General features: G+C 40.3%; 1 protein-coding gene across 1 annotated transcript; it reads left to right on the top strand.

Annotated features, from left to right (window-relative positions):
• The first annotated feature begins 1,234 nt into the window (after positions 1 to 1,234).
• Positions 1,235 to 17,658, top strand: tbc1d13 (TBC1 domain family, member 13). Its single transcript, XM_076757936.1, has 12 exons — positions 1,235 to 1,412; positions 4,123 to 4,196; positions 4,287 to 4,327; positions 5,914 to 5,975; positions 6,757 to 6,856; positions 13,086 to 13,168; positions 13,344 to 13,503; positions 14,244 to 14,454; positions 14,535 to 14,698; positions 15,499 to 15,659; positions 15,764 to 15,821; positions 15,930 to 17,658. The coding sequence occupies exons 1-12, from the start codon at positions 1,390 to 1,392 to the stop codon at positions 15,993 to 15,995; spliced, it is 1,203 nt and encodes a 400-aa protein (XP_076614051.1). The 5' UTR covers positions 1,235 to 1,389; the 3' UTR covers positions 15,996 to 17,658.
• The last annotated feature ends 1,468 nt before the right edge of the window (positions 17,659 to 19,126 follow it).

The following is a 19,126-nucleotide window of genomic DNA, read 5'->3' as shown; positions in this document are numbered from 1 at the left end:
TTAAACAAACATATACTTAGGTGGTGTCTTTAGAGACAGAGGCAGATATGACTACTGTGCAGGCACATATGGTAGACCCCTAACTCATTGCACTGCAATAATAGAAATGTCAGACAGTCACATCACACATAATGTATATTCTGGGTGTTTTCAGACAGCATGATGTGCAGAGGCTCTGCAGCTGTTGAGAGGGGAAAGTGAGTGACTAACACAATTATCTCAAGATCTACAGTCCAAATTTCCTTAACATTTGGCATCAATAGTCATGCCCCCCAAAGTATGAATGTTATACCTTTTAGGCAATCTCCCGAACTTTCATCTAACTCCACCATCATGTTGAAACAATGACACTGTTCCACACTGGTTGATATCACATACAGTACATATTCTGTGTCTCTTTATTCTACGACTTCATTGAAGCTGTATGATTCTTATATGAAGTGATATTTTCATTAAAACCCATGATTCCAGATTTTTTATACCATAACATTAAATTATGCTCAGTTTACATAAGATGTATTTGTTGCTTGTTTGCATATATGATGAATAGCCTTCCCTCCTCCTCCCTTCTGTTCAGGAACAGGGCCAGAGGAATAGTTCTTTGAGGATCATGAATGGATAACTGAATGGGCCCCTGGACAAGAACCTCTGTATGAAGTGAATGGTTCTTGTTTGAAAGTCAAACCACGACAGTGATACACAAAATGACCACAAAGACGGAATAATCTGTGTGATTATGTCTGCAAAAAAGCCTTGAATCTTAATGCACAACTAAATTAAGGGATAGTCAGCCTCAGATGTAAAGCAATGCATACATCCAGATAGCAACGCACACATATGTTCTTTTCCTCCGTCCTTTCTTCATACATTGTTCATAAATGCTGTATGTACTTGCAGAATGCACACTGTGAAATACTCACAGCCTCTCTACCCTCTGCTGGCTGTCAGAAGGTATGTGGCTTTCTACAAACCACACCAAACATCAGTGCAGCCTTGCAGTGGAGCTACTCTGACAAACTATTCAAATAAAATGTTTGGAATCACAATAACGCACCTATAATTAATGAAATAACACTTACATGCACGATTATTCAAAGTCTATCTAAAAGTTATTGTATGTATCAAGGTACATGTTTAATACTTGAAACGAGAGAGAGCTGAAATGAAACCTGTGTAATTGGATGGTGCAGGGGAACATTTGAGGAACAAAGTGCTTTGATGAGGGAACAATCCCGACATATGGACTCACTCACTGACACGCAACAGCAGCGACAATGTGTCCTCGGGTCAGTGTTGTTGTGAAGACGGAAGTGACAGCAGGACCTCCCTCTAGCCAATAACTCATTCCTTTCTGGACCGTTAAAGTAATACTCTGCTACCTGCTGAGACATGTCTACTGCGTACAGAAACAGGTGAGTCTTTGTTGTCGCCAGAGATGCAGGACCCACGGACAGTGAAACACTGCTGGTTCATCATTTATTGTAGCAGCTAGCATCCTCACAGCAAAACTGGTACTAATATCGGTGCTACGCTAGCAACAACAGCAGTTCAGCTAACCAAACATAAGCTAAGTTTAGCTTTAAGGCAACAGTTTCAGAAACATACAGTTGGTAGCATAGCAACATGCTAACATGGTTTTCTCACTTTAAAACATTACATTTAATGTCAGAAACAGCGTGCCTCTGGGGCGTCTTTTAAGCTAACTAACGTGAATACAGCAACTTCATCGTTGTGAGTAGCTCCGCTAGCTCCCTGTTAGCACATCAGCTGACTGATCTTACTTCCTTAAAACGAACCGACTATCAATTAACGATCATCCAGCAGGCAGCATTTGCTGACAGTGTGTTTTTGTCATTGCAGAGGTGAAACAAATGCGTCTTCTTTTCTTTTAAACTGTCTCTCTGACGATAAATTAGCTAATGTCAAATTAGCCAAACCATGCTACCTTGGAAAAAACGCCTTTGACTCAGTTTAGAAAGACTTTTAATGATTTTCTTTCATGGGAATACCATTTCCGCTGCTGTCATTTGTTATTTTAACCCACAATCTAAATCTATTACATGGAAAAACCTCTAACATATGACCACTGTATAAGTTTTGCACTCTCATCTTATTTGTAAAGTGATTTTCCTCAGATATTTACCATCCCATGTTATTTTCCACCTCAACTGATAATAAACCGGTTTGACGTTAACACTGTCGTTGAGTATTCAAATACTTTTTAAATAGGAAATTAAATGAACACACGCTGCAGGTCCGTAGCAGATGTGCAAGGCCCCATAGACATTCACCTTTATGAAACAAATACCACCCAAACGATATCGTTTTACCATATGGTAGTTAAAATGTACACTGAAATGCAACTAGTACACCTGCATGTAAATACAATGCCACAGTGTTGTAATGCAGTAAATCCAATATTTATGAAGCTTGTCATATTCAGTGTTTGTGTCTCAAAGAGGTGTTGATGTAGTTATCCAACAGGGTTTATTTTGCCCAGAGTGGTCAAAATATTGGCAGAATAAGTGGTTATATGCTTAGAATCCCCAAATGATCTGTGTCTATGAATAGAATCCAAAGTTTATATGGTATGTGTACTGTAATACGGCAGAGATTTGTCTTGTGCATTTTTCCCATTCCAATTTTTACATGCTCCTATCCTATTAGTATTGCTGGCCACTTTTGCAAAGCGATGAGCAGGACTGCTTTATAGGATTTAGAGGATGTTTGCATCAGTGTGATGTAGTACCTTGATTTGTCAAGTATTTTTAACTCAAAAAACTGACACACCTCTGGTTATTTTATCAATAAACAGTGCCTCAATTGTGTAACAAAACAATATCTCAATAGAAGCATTATCATGTGAGTTTGAATAGTTTGTGACACCTAAGGGAAGGGCTGCCTTGATGGTGCACACAGTGCCCATCGAGACTCCTGATACAGCTCCATGTGTTGAAGAAGACCATTAAATGCAGTTAAAAGCTCAGAAAGGTAGGAAGTGGACCTTTGGGCTTGGATTATTGTTTTGCACTTACTGTTCCCAAAGGTCAAGAATGAACTCCCATGCTAAAAGTTTCTAAGTTATCCATATCACAACCATACTTAAAGAATTAGTTTGGCATCATGGGAAATACACTTATTTGCTTTCTTGCTGTGAACTAAACATACAAGATACAGTGTATTGCCTAGCCTTTCACCCCCCTCTAGTCTTTATGCCAAGCTAAGCTAATGACCTCCTGGCTCCTGCTTCATAAAACCCTGATTCCAAAGAAGTTGGAATGCTGTGTAACATAAATAAAAATAAAACACAATCATTTACAAATGAACTGTTTACCAAGAACAGTTTTATAAAGTGAACCTCGCTCCATCCTCACTTGTGAATGACTGAACCTTTTGAGGGTGCCCCTTTCATACCCAATCCTGATGCTGTGAGCTGTTACGAATTAGGGATAGGTCTGATTTTTGAATATCTGAACTGTCATTGTAAAAAAAATCAAATTATTAATGTGATGATTGTCTTGTCTTAAAAAATTCGATGAATGGTCGTATAGTTCTCCGAGAATAGCAGATATAGTTTTTGATGCAATGTCCCTGTTATGTGTGTTTACCTGTGCAATGTTTTTGGAGCGCTCCTCAACTTTCATAGTCTTTTGTTGCTCCTGTCCCAACTTGTTTGAAACATGTTGCTGCATCAAATTCAGAATAAACAGATATTTACAAAAATCAATGAAGTTGATGAGGTCAGACATTAAAGACTTTGTCTTTGTGCTGTTTTTAATTGAGTGTATGTCACAAAGGATAAGCGAGTTATCATATTTTGTTGTATTTATGTTTTACACAATGTGCCAACTTTTTTGAATTGGGGCTGTGCTTTTGCCACAGAATTGAGTGTTATTGATCCACTCATCGAATCCATTACAAGAAAGCAAGCACATTTCCCAAAATGCCAAACTATTCCTTTACATCTATCATAGCTTAATATTTAGGACGTCATATGAGAGAAAGCGTCTTTTCGTGGAGAACCAGTAATGAATTAACATGTTCATAATGTATTAGAGGTATTTTGTCACTGAACAGTAATTCAGAACTGAAATTGGTTCTTTTGTTTGTGTCTTCTTTCAGGATACAGGAATTCAAAGTAACCTTAAGTGAAGAAAACATAAACTTGAAGGCACTGAGGGAGCTGTGCTTCAATGGTAAGTTTCCTACTTTTTTTGGTGCTGATAACGCTATTGTAGATATTTTATTGTTCCGTATTTGACCATCATTTTCTTAATTCAATTCAGGAATCCCATTTGAAGGAGGCATACGAGCGCTTTGCTGGAAGGTAAGTTGCCCTGCCTCTGTGTTGCTGTGTGTATGACACATTAGACCTCATGCAAGAACATTTTTTTTACTGTTCTGTAACATTTTCTATTTTGAAATAAAAGTTCTATTAATCAATAAAATGTTAGTGACGTTGAATCTTCAGTGTAGCTGGAGATCATTCACAGCCATCCTGTCCCCAGATTAATGTGGTTTAAATGTGGCATATGTCCCTATGGTCGTCGTTATCATGGTCACGTTAACTGCTGGAGAGTGTTGTGTGTTGTTGCTGCTGAGTTCACACATTAATGTTACATCAGAGAATTTGCTATCAGCTCCTAAACTGCAGACACAGAATGTTTCTCCCTTTCTCTAGGACACAGTTTCTACAGCTAGAGTAAATGTAGTCAGAAGGCCTTAGTTAGAAATACATATGGACTAACTGTCTGAGCCTTGTCTGATCGGTTTCACAAGACATGTGACATTAATTTATGGATTAAATATTATTTTATCGCCATTTGTTCCAGACCTCTGACCTTGAATAAAAATCAAATGCAGGCCTTTGAGTGACACGTTTGAGAACCTCTGAGTTGGACTATCTATCTTCTTACTGAAACCTGGTTAGGTGTGGTTGCACTAGCAACACTTTTTGGAGCCTGTCTTGATGTCTTTTATTCACAACTTAAAATTTTCAAAACAGTTACATAGAGGAGCATGGAAGAGTCATGAAACCAACAAATTAAAGAGGAACTGTTGGATTACAGTGCAGATACACTATGTTTTTGGAACTGGTAAGAGCAAGTTTGGTTATTAGTAAATATCAGACAGAGTTATTGGTAACTACTGATTGATCAACAACTTAAAGAAAACTTCCATCTTCAGGCAAGGTAGATTCTCAGGATTCAGACATGTTGGATCTGTTGCTCGTCCAGCGAGTTGGGGGACTGTGCCTTGGCTAGTTAATATACAAACAAAGCGCTGTGGAGTGAGGTGCATCAATTTTTGTATCCTTGGTGACATCATGGCGTATCATAGGAACCCCTCTGAAGGTTGAAGGTTGATTTACAGAATATCATTCTCTGAAGATTTTCCTCTGGAGCTTTAAAGTTAACATAACATTTTTACACAGTTTTTAATGCCACATATATATTCTGTGTTAACTTACTGCAACACATCAGTGAGGTCTGTATGATATATGATGAAACTAAACCAAGCTCCCATTTTTTTATTTTTTTATGGCTACACCATGACATCAAATGGAATCATTCATGTCCATCATTTTATATGGATTCTCTAAAATTCAGTCTCTCGCATTTGGTATCGGTGAACTCTTGAACCAGAGTTTAAACTAAAGTTTAGTGGGTTGGAACAGCAGACTGTATGAGTCGGTAAGGATGGCCTTGCTGGTGGGTGCAGCAGGGTTGAAAATGTTTATGGAAAGAATCGTGCATAAGTGAAATTTGCATCTTAAACCTACAATAAATGTCTCTTTGGCAAAATATAGAAATTAGAAATGAAACGGGACAGATCAGATTGTTGTACAGTTGACTATATGGGCTTGCAGAATGTTGTGATCTGTGTTCTTGACTGTGATTGTTTTCTTTTTAGATCCTTCTCAATTACCTACCTCTCGATCAGACATTATGGGAGTCTTTCCTCAAAAAGCAGAGGTAAGGACAACATGTTGAAGACTCCTTACTGCTTTAAAGAGCTGCTGTGGCATTGCTTAACTTATTTGGAGATACCTTTTTTGGTTTCAGAAGGTACAAAATCAGCTGCTATCAATCAATCAGCATAGCTGATGACATTAGCTAATGTTGTTAGCTGACTAAAAAAAAGTCTTTCTATATCAGCTGTGACTCACCAGGCCTGAGGCTGTTAATTATGATGGTCTGTCATGGTGAAGCTAGCTGGGAACAAGCCACTTCTACTGTTGTTTCCCCCATTTCCCTTGTTAATATCAGACCCAACAGAGAATTCTGATTTCGTCACTGTTTTTATGCCTCCACGCTGGCGACAGCATTATGTGCTGTGGGCTTCATGTTCACCGATAAATCAGCACTACTACTAATGAATGTTACAGGTATTTTTTATTCCACAGTAAGCTTTAATGTGAACATAAGAACTCAAGGGATATTTTAAAGACAGAATGAGAAGAATTTTCTTAAAAAATAATGTATGGACTCATACAAAAATAATCCCTCTCAGTGATTGCTTATGACACTGGAAGTATGTGGTGCAGTGACCCTGCTCTCTTTTCTTATTTTGCTGCATTTGGGACATTTCTGAGTGTCAACCTTTTGTCAGTGGGTGTGTAGTCCTCAACCAATAACAGCCTACAAAGTGTGAGGGTGGTTAAACATGGCAACCAGGTGCCAGATCATAAGCATGCATCCAAGTTTCATCAAAGTTTTCACTTCTCTCTTTCATTTTGTCCCATGTCTCTCATAGGGAGGTGTACTCCCAGTTCCTAAAAGAAATGATCATCCAGCCTGGTATTGCCAAAGCCAACTTGGGCCTTTCCAGAGAAGATGTGACAATGGAGGACCATGTGAGTCAAGTCTCCTTTGTTCTTGTGTTCTTTTTCCACAGCAGTGCTTAACTGAAAGGAGGCCATATTCAATGAAGTTACATGCTATGTGAAGCAGAGTGTACCTCAGTGGCAGTCCTAATGGCTGCAATCATTCATGACAAGTAACCAAAAAGCAGAACATGCATTAAGGAGTATGCTTATTAGAGAAACCTTAAAGAGGCAGTGTGCAGACTGGTGATTACATGACATTCTTTAGCTGTGCAGCACTCATGGAGCTCATATGATTCATCTACATTTGTTTTCAGAAATGACAAACATTCAACTCTCACTAACACACAGCAGGAAGAGAAGATTGTAAAACCAGTCATGTTTTAATAATAAGTCCAAACGTGCAATTGAAGGACTTGGCAGGTCTACTTGTTTAATGTTCTCTTTGGGTTAATGTTTAACTGCGTTTCTTAGGCTGGAGACATACTTGCTTTTTAACCCTGCTCTCCAACAACCGGCTGTATCCTGAATGTAATTGTTGACATACTTGCTTCTTTATTACTCGTATTAATGGAGGATACCAGAGAACTCAGACTGTATAGAACTTCAGATTTGCATGATGTAAACAATGAACATGGCGACACTTGAAGAGTTTACTATATATACATAACCTATATAACTATATATCTATATATCTAAACAGACACAGGATATATGAGGCAGCTATTAAAAGCAAGTGCTCTATTTCCGGGGGCTAACAGTGCTGAGTGCAACAGTAAAATGTGAATCACAAAATTACTTAAATCTATTGACTCTTTGTCCTTGGTTGCTGAGGCACATTTGTTGACATACTGTTTGACTGTCGAAACATTAAATATTGTCACTTCAACAGTTTATACTGTGTAGTGCAAACTTCAGTAGTGCTACAGGAGGCCTTAAACCAGACGAACATTTGGATTCAGGTTTCATAATTGAAGAAATTCGCCATTTGGCCATTTAACTAAGCCAGTCTAGCTAAATACGTTGAGCCTCCGTCTATATCCACGTTCGGCTCCGAGTATATCTGCCCTGCAAGAAAACAAGAAGATTGCTGACGTTAAGGAAGATATTTGACTGCTCTCTGGTGAATTGCTGCCACTTCGTCCTGCTCGATGCCTAACCATCATTTGTCCTGGGATGAAGTGGTTGTCACCCCCTCGTCTAAGCCTCTCCAACAGCCATGCCGTCTGTCTTGCAATCCTCCAGTTCACCCAGCTGATGATGATACATGAAGGCCATCGGTGTGGTCTTCGCCACTCGGCAACATGGCAAAGCCCAACCTGGTGATCAGTGTGGACGATGCTGGGGTCATTTCAGTCAAGTCCAAGAGTACTTTCAAGACCACAGAGATCCCGTTCAAGCTGAATGAAGAATTAGACGAGACGACAGCAGACGGCCAAAAGACCAAGACCATCATCACTCAAATTTCTGCAAATACAGTCGTGGGATGGAAAGAGAATGACGCTGGAACAAGAGATCCAAGATGGAAAGTTAACAGCTCTGACTTGTCCGGATCTGGACCCCTCTCAAACACTGCAGCCCTCCCACGACTGGTGGCTCACTGTGCTCTGAGGCTCGGGATGTCTTCCTTGCCCTGAGCCAGCAGTGAATCTTTCTGTTTGATCACTGCCTTGCCACTACACTCACCTGGTCAAACACCCCATCCACAGTTGGTGACCTCTGCACAGTGTAGAATCTCCTCACCTACCATGAGAACCCACAGCCATCGTCCTCTCATGTATTCATTAATCAGGAGGACCGTTTCTCTAATACTGCTACTTACTGCTTCCCTGCAAGCATGGTCCCTATCATCCTGGATAAGCTCCCGGGCTGTTACGCTCACTCCCATCCTCTACTATTCAAGTGATTGTCCATGTTGGAACAAGTGATGCAGCTTGTCAGCAATGTGAGCTGACCAAAATGGACCTTAATGACCTTTGTGGTTTATAATTACTTGTGGAAAATCTGTTTTTATTCCTGGTGCTATTCCAACATTGGCTCGTGGAGAAGGCAATTTTAGCAGAATCCTCAGCCTCCACACTCCACCTGCAGTGCTGGTAGTGTAGTTGTTATTGACAGTTTTCATCAGTTCTCCCTCTTAAGGACTGACCTGAACTGGCAGGGAAGCCAAACGTTAGCAGCTAACATAAAGCACGCTGTAGAGTTTGTGGTAGAGAGAGAACGTGGTAAGCAGTCCTACTGCCCAAATCACATGACTGTGTGAAACAGCTGGATTCTTACATTGCGCTGCTCACCCCGAATACATAGCAGAGACACTAAAGCTGTTTTCTCATATGAACTCTTGGCAAAGTCCACAGAATCAGGTCCAGAGTTGCCCTCTCACATGTTAGATGCGTTTATAACTTACTTTTCAGGCTTGAAACGGTCTTAAATACATTCTTGGGTTATTGACCTGGACCTTATTCATTAGTTTTTTGTTGTCTTTACTTCTTCTGTGCTCGTGTCCTTGGCCATGACCTTTTTCTCATTTTATCTGCCCAATCTAATTTTTTCTTTAGTAAAGCACTTTTTAACATAGTTAAGAAAAGTGCTATATAAATAAATGTAATTATTATACTATTATTATTATATCTGCATGAGTATACTCACTAAAGACTATACTGAACAAAGACACTGTATCAAAACACCAATAACCCAATTAATGCTGCAATGTAACTCTTCTTACCATAAAAAAAATTAAAATAAAACGCTGTTATGATTTTTCAATGGCTCTCATCGGAGAAGGTACACATGCAGACCTCTCCAAAATCACAGCCCCTTTCATTTATTCCAGAATTTCCCATCTGTGATGACAAAAATGTCTACTAAAATGTCACCTGTAATTCAATTAAAGCAGTGTTGCTACATGCAATCAACTTAATAGTGTGTGTGTGTGTGTGTGTGTGTGTGTGTGTGTTGCATGGCGGACATTCAAGAATAACAGCAAATGAGAGAAACTATAGCTGTGTCCCAATTCAGGGTCTGCATCCTTCGGAGGATGGATTTGAAGGCCGATTACGTCATAACGCTGCGCGAAGGCTGTCCCAATTCGTCCAAATTCGAAGGATCCTCCAAATGCAGCCGACAAATGCGTCCTCCTTTTCCCTGTATTTGGAGGATGCGTCGCTACCATCCTTCACGGCCTCCCATATCCCAAGAGGCTTTGCGCACCGATTGTTTTTTTTTAATAATGGCGACCTGTTGATATGAGGAGCTCAGTTAACAGTTAGCCTTATTAAAACTCTTCATTTACAAATGTTACAAGCTCGCATGTCAACTAATATCTTATTTTGGGTGAATACTCGATTGTGATTGGCTGCAGGGTCTCCGTTAAAAAGTGTTGTAGGACAACTATAATAAAGTTCCGGTCAAATAGCCTGATTGTTCTAAATTATTGCGCTGGCTCAAACGCTAGTTTGTAACCGTGGCAACAGAAACTCAGAACATACGTTATTTCACAGTTTATTTATCACAAGGGCAAGACAGTAGACAACATGAGTGATTTTATAGTTTTCTTTAACCACATTTAATGATCAGAGTGAATGGTGGATAATATTTCTTGCAATAAAAATGATTTAGGAAACTATCTGTGGACTTTGAGTCTTTGAAACAAAATTTGGCATCATCCTCTGGACACACACAAGCGGTAAGAGGTGCACTTGCCCTCTGAAATGATACTTTGTATCACGTAACATAACGTTAAGCAATCATGTCACTTCCCTCCACTGATTAGGTCTAATATAACAGTTGCGCCGACCGAGCTGCAGGTTCTGTGGCCAGAGCCGGTTACCTTGGCAACGCGTCACAACGAGCGATATTAAATAGTCCACTCAGTCGATTTTAACGGTAAAAAAAACAAGATTAACGTATTAATAATTGACTTAATATTATTTCTTTCGTAAGTGACCATGGTAAAAGCGGGATAACGCCCTTCGAGGTGTCCATTTTCAGAAATGAATGGACGACGCGGAGGCGTGAACCGTCCGACGCGAAGCTGTGAAGATATTCACATCAGGTGAATTTGTAAGTTGTATAATAGGCTACATTTCGCGCCTCTTACAAGCGATGGGAGCTGTACGGGCGCATCTCTGCACCCCGTACGTGTGTTTTTCCCGGGTTAGGAGGGAAGAAGTTATGACGTCGTGACGCAATCACGAAATGCTCCGAAGGCTAGACCGTCCCATTTAACGATAGTTGATGCGGCCGACGGAGGATCGTCCGAAGGACCCAGCCTCCGGAGACCGCGTAGGCTGGGTCCTCCGAAGGATGCAGCCCCTGAATTGGGACACACCTACAGTCACATGCTTGCATTAACACACAGTATGAATATGTACATATGTATATTTCAGTGTAAAAATATGTGAACCCCTGGAGCAGTTTAGATGTTTCTGTTGTTCTACCATGATTTTCTTATGATTTTGTCATCACCAGTTTTTATGTATGAAATGTCACATATATTTCAATCAATTTCATGTACTCGTTAAGTGGGACTTGCTTAAGTAGCCCAAAAACTACATGAAACATGGAAATAGTGTATGTGCAAAAGTAAGTGAACCCCCAGCTGCATTGGTTCAGTCAAGCAGGTAACAGACTCAGGTGAAACACATTTGGGTGTTTAATTAATCATTTAAGCAGACCAATGAAATGAGACATCCTTGGGAAAGGGCTTGGCCTGCACTAATTGAAAGAGAGAGGAAACCAACCAAACCACTGTCGTCCCATACAAATCAACAATGTCGAGAGCAAAAGAGATATCCGTGGACATGAAGAGGAGGGTAGTGACAGCCCGTCAGTCTGGGGAGAGCTATAAGACATCTCCAAAAGATTCCAGCTCCATCCATCCATTGTAAGACAAATAATTTACAAATGAGGGCCTTCAACATGACAGCAACTCTGCCTAGAAGTGGACGGCCATTAAAACTACCACCCAGAAGCACCAGAAAAAATAATAAATCAGGTAAAGGCCAACCCACACATCACCTCTAGAGAGTTGCAGACCTCACAGGTAGCATCTGGGACAAATGTGCATGCATTTTTGCTTTGACATTCATGGGAGGGTTGCTAGAATGAAGCCTCTTCTCTCAAAAAAGAACAGGGCGGCCCATTTCAACTTTGCCAGTGAGCACTTGGTCAAACCAAAGGCCTTCTGGAAGTCCATTCTCTGGACAGACGAGTCCAAAATAGAATTATTTGGTCACAATCAAAACCACCACGTTTGGAGAAAAGCCAACACTGCATATGAAGAAAAGAACCTCCTCCCAGCAGTGAAGCATGGTGGTGGAAGTGTGAAGGTTTGGCGCTGCTTTTCTGCTTCTGGACCTTGACGACTCCATGTTATCCAAGGAACCATGAATTCTCAGGCATATCAACAAATTTTTGACCAGCATCTCCTGCCATCAGTCAGGGAGTTGAAGCTGGGATGAAAATGGATTATGCAACAAGACAGAGGATTCCAGCAAAACTACAAAGGAATGGCTTCGGAGAAAGAGCATTTGTACTCTGGATTGGCCCAGTCAAAGTCTGGACCTTAATCCAATTGAAATGTTGTGGTGAGACCTGAAGAAGTTAGTACATACTAAATGTCCCCGCAACCTCTCTCAACTGGCTGAGTTTTGCAAGGAGGAGTGGGCAAAAATCCCCATAAGCAGATGCGAGAGACTGGTTAGTGGCTACAGAAGACGTTTGGTTGAAGTAATGGCTGCAAAAGAAGGAGCCACAAACTACTAATAAAAGGGTTCACATGCTTTTGCACAAGTTAAATTTTCAGTTTTTGTGAAATGAACCACCTTTGTTGAAATAAATAATGAAAATATATCTCTTTTTATGTGTGTGTCCATTATTTGGTAGGTGTGCTTTACAAATTGGGATTTGGATGTATGTTTAATAAGGTTTTACAAAACAGTGACCATGTCTGGAGGGTTCACAAACTTTCAAGCAGCACTGTATATGTGTGTGCGTGTGCATGTGTACACAGTATAAAAGTGAGAACCTTATACTGCCAATAGACTTTTTCTCCTAATGATTTCTCCTACTCCCTCGTCCCCCTTAAAATTTGCAAACAAATGCAGTGTATTATGTATTTTTGGTAGTTTCTGGCCTCTGAGAAAAAAAAAAAATAAGCGATCAACAGCATCTTCTTCCTCTTTACTCACAGGTGTAAGAAGTCACTTAAAACTGGGGCAATAATGTAATGTGTCTTTGTTTTGTTTAATTTTTCCAGCCTCTAAATCCGAACCCAGACAGCAGGTGGAATACCTACTTCAAAGATAATGAAATTCTACTACAAATTGACAAGGATGTAAGGTATGACTTTGAAACTGTTCTAGATCTGTTAGTTTGTCCCTGATGGAAGGACCACGGCCTGTCATTGTGTCTACAGTATAAAGAAGTTCTCTTTTTAAAGGCATCAGAATAGCAAACAAAAACAAACATATAACAGAAGCTGATATGACAGGAGTGTTTGTCCTCATGGTTGCAGGCGGTTGTACCCAGACATGGCATTCTTCCAGCGTCCTACAGAATATCCTTGCCAACTTATCTTGGATCCTCAGAATGATTATGAGACGCTGCGTCGACGAGTTGAACAAACTACCCTGAAAGCACAAACCGTAAACCGCAACCGCAGTGGAGTCACCAATGTAAGTGACCAAGGATGTGTGACTGTGTGGTCAGTACAGTGTGCATTATGGTTACATGGGTTTGAGGAAAAGGACTAAAGCCAGCGAGGAACAGAGAAAATGTGTCAGATTTCCAAGTAAATGTTAATAAACTCCAAGCTCAAATGCTAACGTACTGTGTCAACATGCTGATGGTCAGTCGGTTCACCACTTTGGTCCAGACTGAAATGTCTCAATATCTACTGACATTTGTGTTTCCCTCAGGATGAATTGTAAAAAATAATAAAATAATGTGATTCTCTAAGTCTAGTGGCACCATCAGGTCAAAGTTTCACTCTGACTAGCACTTTGGTTTACCACAAACGTGCAAAACCAATGACACTCTCATCAACTGCAGATGCATTTTGTGCTTAGTGGTAATTGGCAAATGTTAGAATGCTAATATGCTAAAGTAAGAGTGAACATGATAAACGTTACACCTTCTAAACATCAGCATGCTAGCATAGTGTAGCATATGCCACATTACTTACGAGTGTGTCTGACAAAATAGAAGTTAAGAAGCTCTGAACAGCAAACACAATCACTTACTCTTAAGTACTGCAGTGGGAGTATTGTTTTATGTTTACTTTTACTTCTCTTTTCTTTGAATTTGCATAAATACTTTTGTGTAACATCACCGTGTGTGCTGCATATAATCAATATTATCCAGTGTTTGTAGAACGGCGACACCACTTTCTGATAAACTGAATCTGCTCTACCAGGTCAGCTCACCAGGAAAGGCTTTGAACCTGTATCCATCTAATGAATATGAGGTGTTGCCTAGTGGGAATGAAGCACACTGGGAGGTGGTGGAGCGGATCCTCTTCATCTACGCCAAACTCAACCCTGGGATTGCCTATGTACAGGGCATGAACGAGATTGTCGGGCCAATTTACTTCACCTTTGCCACAGACCCCAACAGCCAGTGGAAAGGTTGGTGACAGTTGGCTTGAAAATGTGAACGTGTTTCACACATTGGAAATAAACATATTCCTTTCTGCTTCATTGTTCAGAGCATGCTGAAGCAGATACATTCTTCTGTTTCACCAACCTGATGTCGGAGAACAGAGACAACTTCATCAAGAGCTTGGATGATTCTCAGTGTGGCATCACCTACAAGATGGAGAGTGTGTACTCCATGCTGAAGGACAAAGACCTGGAGCTCTACCTCAAACTGGTAAGACTGAGGGCTCATTCCCACTTCCTGCTCATTCTCTGTTCCTCTTTGGGAGCTGTAGGGATGTTTTAAACTGCACGGCTGCCCACTAAATGACAATGATTCAAATCAGCAATGGAGGAGCCACGGATTCAAAGCACATGTTGTTAACTGTAACAGCCAGTGTCCACTATACTCAGCTACATCTTCCAAGTCCGTAACAAGAGCATCTCACTCACAACTCTGCAGGAGCAGTTCACATCTCTGAAGCATGAAATTTATTTGAATGTTTATAAATCAGAGCTGCAGCTGACAGTTTTTTTCATTGTCCATTATTGTCTTGATTAATCAGTTAATCATATTGCCTATAAATTGTCAGAAAACTGTGAAAAATGCCACAAAATCACAAGTTCTCAGAGCCAAGTGGGATGTCCCTAAGTTGCTTGGTTTGTCTGACTAACAGTCCACAACCTAAAAAAAAATATCATTAACTATGATATAATACACAGACAAGCAGCCGATCCTCACGTCTGAGGAGGTGGAACCGGAAAATCCTTTCAGTTCTTCCTATAAATCCCCATATTTATTGACATTTGACTTCATATTGAAATTAATATTGTATAACAACAAATTTCAAGTGTTACTCAGTCATGGAGCAAAACTATTTTTTTGTGTTTGTAATTAATGAGAAAGCTGAGAGAGAAGGAAGAAAAAAAGACAATTGTGACAATCTGTGGATCTCATTTTTTCAAGTGTACCTTAAAGCAGCATTGATATTGCCATTTCCTCTCTTTTTCCCTCATTTTTTTCTGTCCACACAGGGGGAGCAGAACATCAAACCACAGTATTTCACATTCCGGTGGCTGACCTTGTTGTTATCTCAGGAGTTCCTCCTACCAGACGTCATCCGTATCTGGGACACTCTGTTTTCTGACCAGAACCGGTTCCATTTCCTCATCCTGGTCTGCTGCGCCATGCTCATGTGAGCTTTTCACATTGTGCTCCCAGTTGTCCTAAAGCATTGATAGACTGATTGGCTGACTCTTCATGTGAATCAGGGTGTCTGTTTACTTCCTCTGTTCACAGACTCATCCGAGATAGCTTGCTGGCCGGAGACTTCACAGTGAATATGAGATTACTACAGGTAAACATACACATCTCAGGTTCATATTTGGACATTTAGCACAGCTGATGCTCTAACCAAAAGCAGCTCACACAGAGTGATTTTGTCTTTTCTTGATGTTCCTTTCAGGACTACCCCATCTCAGATGTCCACACCATCCTGACCAAGGCCAAAGAGCTGCAGGATAACTCCTAACCTGCTCACTCTTGTCCTCCTGCCCTCTTTCCTCTGATGTGGTAGGTGGGAGTTAAAGCATTAAAAAAACATTGTCATGTCAAACATGTATCATGGGAGGACTTGATCAATGAACAGCCTGGACAGATGTGTTGGGGAAAACCCAGCATACTGCTTTTTAACTCTACGTCTGATGTTTGGTCAGTGGGGACTGCCGTGAAACCGTTGGACGTGCTGAAGCTATTCCTTCCTGGAATGGAGGAGGAGATGCCACCTGTTTCTTGATGTATTATGGGAAAAGGCTCCTCTTGCAGCCATCTCTCCCATGGAGACTTGTTGTGCTCAGATAATGTTTGCACTGAACATCTGAGGGAGAGGGAGCCACATGAGTTTTACACTACCGATCTTAGTTTGTCATAAAAACATACCAGAAATGTTTTACAATAGAGCCAAAAAATTAACAAAAATCCCACGGTGACCACGTATGTAGTCAGATTGAGCAAATGTTTAATTGGTTTGAGCCGTCGTGCATGTTTATTCTTTATGGGCTTTTTTTATTTTTTATTTTTAGAAGTTGAACGTTTTTAATGTAAGAAACATGTACGCCTTATCTGTTTTAATGATGTGTAACAGGAGGCAGTACTTCTGGGTATATTTCCTGTCTGAGTAAAATAAATATGAAGTGATGGGCCTGGCCTATTGAATATTGTATTAGAAACCTTCTGAAAATCATTATTTCTTCAGCATTATCTCAACAGTGTCTTTTGTCCCATTGAAAATATGGATTCATTTCCTCATATAGTCATATTACTTTGACACAAGAAAATACTATTGAAAGATGGACAACAGCCATTAAAAGGAAATCATGGTGCTTTTCACACTGAACATTATTCGCTGAGCTTTTTCATCAACCTGGATTTACATGTATCTCTAGAGTAGTTTCATTACAACACTTTATACCATGGCTATGGTCAATCAATCATTGTGACTGGCCGAGGATGTGCATTATTTTAAGATAATGCACAGCTCTGGCAGAGCAGTATCATCTCTTCATAAGTCATACTCATGGTTTCTGCTGCTACCAGCCTACAGTAATTAGGCTTGCTATTGTTTGATATTACTGATAATAACCAATAACATTTTAACAAATGACTTTTGTTTTACATGGGTACAGACACAAACCATAATACTTAGTTGATGTTAACAGCTAGTTAGCATTACATCAGCTACAAACAGCTTGCATGACTGAATATTTTGGATATACAAAAATAAGTTGATGTCAGAAGTTAGAAGTTGACACACACCTTAGCCAAATACATTTAAACTTAGTTTTACACAGTTCTTGACATTTAATCCTAAACATCCTTGTCTTAGGTCTGCTACGAGCACTACTTCATTTCAAGAATGTAAAATCTCAGAAATCAATACTCGAAAACATTTTTTATTTCATCTTTTTTATTTTCAGCTTTTAATTCTTTCATCACATTCCCAGTGTGTCAGAAGTTTACTTGCACTTAAACCCCCTTTATACCTTGCATTAAAATGCATCTTGTAACCAGATTCTATCTAGATGTGTTAATAGGTGTGATATTTACACCTGGTTTTATATGTGTCTCCACTGTCCACATAGAGATCCGATGACTCTGTCCAGCTTCTTGTTCTTGTTCCTTTTTACTCCCTCCTCAACAAAATAAATAAATAAACTGCAAACAACAAAACCAAAACAAAAAAAAGATGGCAGCCATCTGTGAAGCTGTGCTTGTATGGACTTTTGATTGCTCTTCGGAATGGGAAAACACATTCTTCGATAACTGGAATGCCAAAGATGAAAGCAGGACAGTGCTGCTTTTATTTCACGTGTGTTCAGTGCCACAGCTATACAGAGGACAATCTGAATGTTGGACACAGTCAAGACTGTTGGGAGAGGATAGTGATGGGTACCTTTTATAGATAAATACTGGGTGTCAAACCTATGTATGCACTGTCAGACCTTTGATTTTATTTGTGGAAGACAGCGACCAGTGTTTTTCAGCGGAGACACACACTTGCGCTCGGTCACACAGTTGGAGAATAGGGTGACAGTGCGTTGCATTTACACTGGTGTTCAATGTGGTCACAATGCGTCAGTGACCTCCTCCGGAGGTGGTCAGTGTATCTTGGGTGCATTTTCACCTCAACTTATTACGTGGTCAAGCACTATCCAATTGCAATCCAGTCACCCAACATGCGTTTTAATGAAATGTGTAAAGGGGGGTTCAGTATTTGATAGCATTGCTGTTTAATTTGGGTCATACATTTAGGTAGCCTTCTCATAATAAATTGCTGGTATTTTGTCCTAATCTTCCTGAAAGAACTGGTGTAACTGAGTCAGCTTTGTAGGCCTCCGTACTAGCACATGCATCCTAACCCTCTTTCCAGTTCTTTTCAATAGGGTTGAGGTCAGGGCTTTGTCATGCCCAGTCCAGTACCTTGACTTGACCTGAAGCCATTTTGCCACAACTTTTGAATTATGCTTGGGGTCATTGTCCATTGACGACTCATTTGCAACCAAGCTTTAACTTCCTGGCTCCTGTCTTGAGATGTTGCTTCAATACATCCTCAGAATTTTCCTTCCTCATGATACCATCTGTTTTCTGAAGTGTACCAGTCCCCCCTGCAGCAAAGCACCATGATGCTACAACCCCCATTTCACAGTTGAGATGGGATTCTTAATTTTACTTCCTCCAAATATAACGATGGTCATTATGGCACTTCAATTTTTGTTTCATTAGACCAGAGGACATTTCTCCAAAACGGAAGGTCCTTGTTCCCATGTGCAGTTGCAAACCGTAGCCTGGCTGTTTTATGGTGGTTTTGGCAGCCTTTCAGGTTCTGTCGATATAGGACTCATTTCACTGTGGCTATAGTTACCTCTGTACCTGTTTCCTCCAGCATCTTGATGAGGTCCTTTACTGTTCTGAGATTGATCTCATCTCTAGGAGACAGCTCAGGCCTCATTCCTGAGTGGTATGATGGCTGTGTGGTGACATGGTGTTTATACTTGTGTACTATTGTTTGCACAGATGGATGAGGTACCTTCAAGCATTTGGAAATTGTTTCCAAGGATGAACCAGACTTGTGGAGGTCCACATTTTTTTTTTTTCCTGAGATCT

Source organism: Chaetodon auriga, chromosome 19 (assembly GCF_051107435.1).
Source record: "Chaetodon auriga isolate fChaAug3 chromosome 19, fChaAug3.hap1, whole genome shotgun sequence".
Taxonomy (NCBI): domain Eukaryota; kingdom Metazoa; phylum Chordata; class Actinopteri; order Chaetodontiformes; family Chaetodontidae; genus Chaetodon; species Chaetodon auriga.
The sequence above is the reverse complement of the archived record's forward strand: the minus strand, read 5'-3'. Positions and strand labels throughout refer to the sequence as shown.